Here is a 6,843-nt window from a genome sequence, read left to right on the forward strand (position 1 = left end):
GTTTATAGTTAAGCTCCGGCGCGTCTCTCACAAATGCAGGAGGTGGGTGTCCAATGCGGGGATGTCTTCGGTGGTTTGTAGTGTTGTGACGTGTTGTTTCTGAATGTTGTATATGTGGTTAGCCCACTCAGCGTAGCCGCCGGAATATAGTACAGGAGGGATAGTGTGATTCCGGAATTTGTGCCAATCGGTCAGCTTGGCCTGACCCCATTGTTTGCGCGCTGCCTTTGCCTCGAGTGTAATCCGGAGAAGGAGGTGATCGCTGCCTAGAGAATCTCCCAAGTTCTCCCAGGCAGCCGCTCAAGCATTTTTAACGAGAAAATGGTCTGGACACGTGTCGCGGGTTACCGAATTCCCCACTCGAGTGGGGTACGCCGGGTCCGTGAGCAACGTGAGGATGAGGGTGGAGATGAGCTCCGCCAGCTTACGTCCTCTTGCCTGTTAGAAGTGGTAGCCCCAATGAAGGCTGGGAGGATTGAAGTCTCCAACGATCACTAGAGGCTCTTTGGCTGCCAATTTTATCGCGCGAAGGAAGATTTCATTGAAAGTTACGCGCGGCTTATGCGGAGGGCAGTATATGTTGAGGATATGTATTGACAGGTCGCGGCGTCTGAGAGGCAGTACTCGGACCATTGTATATTCTTGCTCGGTACTCAAGTCTAAGTCCACCTGAACCACGGTGTAAGCCTTATTCACCAGGATGCACGTAGAGGGGCCCCCCTGAAAGGTGCTGTAGCCGGATAATTTAGCGTCTATGCCGGGCTCCTGCAGGGCAATGAGCGCCGGCATGTCACCTAGGGACTGCAGGTAAAGCTGGAGGTGTGACCGCTTTTTCCAAGCTCTGAAACCCCTGCAGTTCCATTGGATGATCTAGAATTTTTCAAAGTTTTAGCATTCCTATTACATCTGCTAGCCATCTTGTTGTATTTCTTTAAGGGCGATCGGATTAGCTCTGGCCGGGAGCCGGCGCAACCCCAGTGAGGGACCGCACCGACCCACCAGCTGCCGAGCCTGAACCATGTTCCTCCGCTGCCTGGCGGGAGGCTGTCTTACGTTTGAGGTGAGGGGATTCGCAGCTTGTGGCGTTCTTAATTTGGGTGCTGACCCAGGGCTGCACGGCTTTAAGGACCGAGTCAGTGACCTGGGCCATAAGGTCGGGAAGTGCTTGGGTTAAACCTGCCTTGAACATGTCCTGGAAGGACTCGCGGACTGCTGATATGATTTGATTCGGGAGGGCCGCCACTTGCTCCTCCAGTTGCTCGGTTTCGCGCTGCAGTGCCTCTGGCTACAGCACCTTTCAGGGGGGGGGGGGCCTCTACGTGCATCCTGGTGAATAAGGCTTACACCGTGGTTCAGGTCGACTTAGGCTTGAGTACCGAGCAAGAATATACAATGGTCCGAGTACTACCTCTCAGACGCCGCGTCCCGTCAATACATATCCTCAACATATACTGCCATCCGCGTAAGCCGCGCGTAACTTTCAATGAAAACTTCCTTCGTGAGATAAAATTCGCAGCCAAAAAGCCTCCAGTGATCGTTGGAAACTTCAATGCTCCCAGCCTTCATTGGGGCTACCACTTCGAACAGGCGAGAGGACGTAAGCTGGCGGAGCTCATCTCCACCCTCAGCCTCACGTTGCTCACGAACCCGGCGTATCCCACTCGAGTGGGGAATTCGGTAACCCGCGACACGTGTCCAGACCTTTCTCTCGTTAAAAATGCTCGAGCGGCTGCCTGGGAGAACTTGGGAGATTCTCTAGGCAGCGATCACCTCTTTCTACGGATTACACTCGAGGCAAAGGCAGCGCGCAAACAATGGGGTCAGGCCAAGCTGACCGATCGGCACAAATTCCGAAATCACACTATCCCTCCCGTACTATTTTCTTGCGGCTACGCGGAGTGGGCTATTCACGTATACAACATTCAGAAACAACACGTCACAACACTACAAACCACCGTAGAGATCCCCGCAGTGGACACTCACCTCCTGCATTTGTGGGAGGCGCGCCGGAGCTTAACTAAACGGTGGAAAAAGCAGAAAACCAATCGCAAATTACGCGACCGCATAGCCAAACTCACAGAGCAGGCTGCAGCGCGTATGCTGCAGAGCGTATGCTGCCGAGCTCTCAGATTCAAATTGGATAGCACGCTGCGACGCCGCAGCTCATCAGATGAGCTCGAAGGGGACGTGGCGTCTCTTTCGCAGTCTAATCGACCCCTCCCAGACAAGAGGGGAGACGCAAAAGCAGCTCCGGCGGGCTCTGCAAGGGTTCCAAAGTACGACGGCGCAACTTGCGGACACTCTGTGCGACAAATATCTCTGTCGTATGGAGGACCCGCTTGGGCCAGAGTACATGTACTCTGGCAGGCCTAATGAAACACTCGATGCCCCTTTTGAGTTGCACGACCTTAAGGCGGCCTTAGCAAAAATGCGCCGGTGTACGGCTCCGGGATGGGACCACATAACAGTGAACCTGTTAGCGAACCTACCGGACTGAGCCTACCTTCATTTATTAGAATGCATCAACCAGATTTGGGACGGGCGTCCACTCCCTCCCGAGTGGAAAACGTAACTTGTGACGTTTATCCCTAAACAGGTAAGGCCGTAAATACGGACAACCTGAGGCCCATATCACTGACCTTATGTGCGGGCAAGCTTATGGAGACGATGGTACGGGATCGCCTATCTCCATACCTGGAGAGTAAGGGCTTCTTTGCAGTCACCATGTTCGGGTTTCGCCCTCACATGTCTGCACAGGATGTCCTTCTCCAGCTGCACAGGAATGTAATACGACCCACAACTATGAAACACAATGAGAAAGCCATCCTCGCCCTTGATCTGAAAGGGGCTTTCGACGATGTGAAACACGGAAGCATCCTGGCCAACTTGAGTTCTACCGATTGTGGGCCTAGGACCTACGCGTATGTAAGAGATTTCTTGTCTAATCGCCAGGCCTTTCTTCGGATTGAGGACGAGGAATACGGCACTTACATGATGGGAACAAGGGGTACCCGTCAGGGAGCAGTGTTACCACCGCTCCTGTTCAACGTTGCTATGATTCGTCTCCCAAGCCAATTGGCCCGGGTGGAAGGCATTCAAAACGCGTTATATGCAGATGATATTACAACTTGGACCACTCAGGGGAGCCTTGGGGACATGGAGGACCGCCTTCAGCAGGCTGCTTCCATAGTCGTTGCGTATGTTAATGACTGCGGGCTCCAATGTGCTCCAGCGAAATCAGAGCTTCTGCATGTCAGAGCGAACCCAAAGGATAGGACAGCAATACACATCTCTCTGTCAGTAGGTCCTATTAGAGAGGTGGAGGAACTCCGTATTCTGGGCATTTTCATTCACCAGAGACTCAGACCGGACTCCACTATTGCGAAACTCAAGAGAATAGGCGAACAGGTAGGGCATATGATCCGCCGCGTTTCCAACAAGCGGGGTGGTTTGCGGGCAGGGACGCGCTTCGGCTCGTCTATGCCTTCGTGACTAGCCGGATCCTCTACGCCGTGCCATATCTCCGCACTACTAAGCAAGACGACGCGCGAATACACGCCATCATCCGCAAGGCAACGAAGCGAGCCCTGGATCTCCCGGTGGCTACCTCTAATGCCAAACTCAAGGCATTGGGGGTGCTAAACTCCTATCAGGAGCTGCGGGAGGCCCACCTCGTGAACCAATACACGCGGCTCACGCAGACGGCTCCTGGGCGCCGCCTGCTAAACCGCTTACACATCCAACACGACTGCACTCCAGAGGAGGCGGAGCGTATCCCAGTACTATGGCGCCATATGCTCTGGGTCTCCCCGCTCCCCCGTAACATGGACACCGACATGCATGAAAACAGACGACAAGCGCGGGCTCGAGCTCTTGAGAGACAACACGGCTCCCGACCGGGTGTATATTATGTTGACGTAGCAGGGCCATCGCCCACGGGATTTTACTCGGCCGCTGTCGTTCACCAGGAAATGCACGTTGATGGACTCTCCTTTCGAGCCCCGAATTCAATACGGGCCGAGGAAGTAGCGATAGCGCTTGCTGCGCCCACGCCAATTCGAGAATCATCATTACGGACTCCCGAAAAGCATGTGATCATTACTTGGCAGGGGAGATCTCCCCCTTAGCTGCTTGTATTCTAAGACGGACTGCCACTGATCCAAAACCCAAAAGAATCATTTGGGCTCCTGGCCACCAGGGCTTACGAGGTAATGAGGCCGCTGGCGCGGCTGCCCGAGCGCTTATTCACCGGGCTCCTTATCCCAGCTCTTCTGGCTCGGAGACTAACCAGCCACTGCTGCGATTCAGGGAAATATTAACACATTATAGCGACAACCACCGTCTTTTCCCGGCCCCTGCAAAAGGGATGAGTGAGACAGAGGAGCGAACTTTAAGGCGCCTGCAGACAGGTCTCTACTCTGTCCTGCAATAATAAAACATTACGATCCTAACACGGATGGGCGATGCCCACACTGTGGGGAGAACTGTGATATCTTCCACATGGTGTGGGCATGTACTCAAAATCCCCACGTCCCCCCTTCCCCTACCCCTTCCAGAGAGGCATGGGAGACTGCCCTCCTCAACTGCTCCTCGCTTGAGTCCCAAAGGGCTCTGGTGAAACGGGCGAGAGACAGGGCCTCGTCATGCGGTGTCCCGGACTAGGGACGCCGACCATGTAGCGGGGCCACTCTGTGGCTCCCAAACTCTTTTTCACAAAATAAAAGTTTTCACCACCACCACCTCTAGGCCGGCAACGCGACCAGTAGATCCAACTACCGTGTCGCTGCTCTGCCGCGAGACGCTAGTGAGGCAAGATGTTACGGATGATCCGTCATCCTCGTCGTCTGGCTTAGCTTCTTGCATTGGTTCGGATGACGCGGCCTGTTTGGCCTCTAATTCCTGAATTTTGCGCGCTAGAATTTGGTTCTGGCGCCTGAGCTCCTTTACCTGCTGCTGTAGGGCGGTTTCGGTAGGGGAGGGACGGGTAGGGGAGGGACGTGTAGGGAGCCCGGAGAATGCCCTACTCCAACTGCTCACCTGTGGTTGGAAGGGTGCCAAGGGCGGGAAGTCCCTGGCGTTGAGGACCGGGGGCACCGCCTGGGTCGCGGACTTGACAGGTTTCGATGGCCCGGTTTTGGCCTTGGTTTCCTGATCGGCTGGCGCTTTCTTGGCCTTGGGCGGAGGAGCCTGCTTGGGCCCCGTCTTTGTCTTCGGTGTGGATCCGGATGGGGAGCTCGGTTTGATGGCTTTGCGGAACCGCCCGGCACAGCCAGGAGCTCCGGTAGGGTGGCCGCCTCCGCAGATGAGGCAGCTCGGAACACAGTCATGTTCTGCCGGGCCGTCAGGAGTGGCATCGGGAACCTGGACTCCGCAGCGTTTGCAGCGCCCCGGCTGCGGTCGCGGGCACGCATCGGCCCGATGGCCCACTGTACCAGAGCGGTGGCATGCAGGCACTGTTTTCTTGTACAGCCGAACAGGGAGCCGTTCGTAGCTGTACAACACGAGTCCGTGGCGGCCGGGCCGGTTCCCGCGCTTTTGTGTGGTCCTTGCCTTTGAAGCTTTCCCTGGTGCCTGGATTGTGCAAGCTCCCAGCTGGCATCATTGTTGTACCCGACTGGCTCCGACGAGGAGTCGGACTAGATCCCGTCCTCACTTCCCCTGTCGGCGTCTCCGAAGTCGTTTTCCTCCATCTCTTGGACCTCCTTGTGAGGAAACGTTTGGTGCTTGTAGCGACGCGCCCTTGGCTGGAATGGGCCCCGCCATATGGTCAGTCTTCGAAACGGCGTTGATGCTAGGCGTCGGACTCGTCGATAGGCCTGGCGATTCAAGCTCTCTGTATGTTGAGCTGGGTGCCTCTTCAGGGTTAGTGGGCGGACGCCCACTTTGCAACTTTTAAGTCCGGTAGAAGGCGGGAAAATGGCGCTACCGCTTGAAATCTGGTATCCAGGGGATGTAGCACTTCATATCCTTCCTTCCGAATAAAATCCGGTGGCGAGATCAAGTTGGTTCGGTTGTATATGGCCCGAATTTGCGGTGCGAGACGCTCCGGCTTACTAGAACCGCCATGCGGCGTGAAACAATTGCCATTCTCGCACTTGATAAGTTGGCATAAAAAAAGTAGATATCTGGATATAACGACAAATTTGTACCCGATATACAGACGATGGTTAATGATGCAATAATCATTCGATATTGCTAACGCCATAAACTGCCTCAGCGCTTTGCTCTTGCTTTTTACGGCCAAAATCTTCGCACCTTTAAAGATCGATGAAAAAACAGAAAAAAGGTTTATGGTTTATGGTTTATGGAGTTTAACGTCCCAAAGCGACTAAGGCTATGAGAGACGCTGTAGTGGAAGGCTCAAGAAATTTCGACCAGCTGGGGATCTTTAACGTGCACTGAAATCGCACAGTACACGGGCCTCTAGAATTTCTACTCCATCGAGCGTACGGCCCCCAGCCGGACGCCGTATGGGTGGACGCTGCCTGCACGGGGGATGAAGCGACAGCAGCTGCGGTGGACTCCTCTTCATCCACCCTCCTCACACTACCTCTCCCTCCAGATACGTCCCCAGAGGCTGCAGAGGAAGCCGCCATTGCACTTGCTATAACCCGCACGGAAGCCCGGTATATTTTAACTGACTCTAAAACTGCGATTCTAAATTTTGCTCGAGGCCGAGTTCATGTCTTTGCTTTTGGCATACTGGACTCGCCCGATGCACCCCCGCCCCGCCAAGTGGAGCTGATATGGGTGCCCGCGCACTCCGGGAATCCCGGAAACGAGGCCGCCAACCTTTTAGCCCGAGGTTCTTTAAACCGGGCTCAGGTGGCCTCGGATCGGGGA

General features: G+C 54.8%; 1 protein-coding gene across 3 annotated transcripts in view; it reads right to left on the minus strand.

Annotated features, from left to right (window-relative positions):
* Nucleotides 1-6,625, minus strand: part of LOC149328007 (phenoloxidase-activating enzyme-like) — a 43,869-nt gene extending 37,244 nt beyond the window's left edge. For all 3 annotated transcript variants that reach the window (XM_089559769.1, XM_089559770.1, XM_089559771.1), the window contains exon 1: nt 5,038-6,625. In XM_089559769.1, the coding sequence (XP_089415895.1) occupies nt 5,038-5,411 (374 nt within the window). In that variant the 5' untranslated portion in view covers nt 5,412-6,625. The remainder of the gene's footprint in view (nt 1-5,037) is intronic.
* Nucleotides 6,626-6,843: the final 218 nt, after the last annotated feature.

The sequence above is a fragment of the Amblyomma mixtum genome, chromosome 9 (assembly GCF_055824585.1).
Source record: "Amblyomma mixtum isolate Tamu chromosome 9, ASM5582458v1, whole genome shotgun sequence".
Lineage (NCBI taxonomy): Eukaryota > Metazoa > Arthropoda > Arachnida > Ixodida > Ixodidae > Amblyomma > Amblyomma mixtum.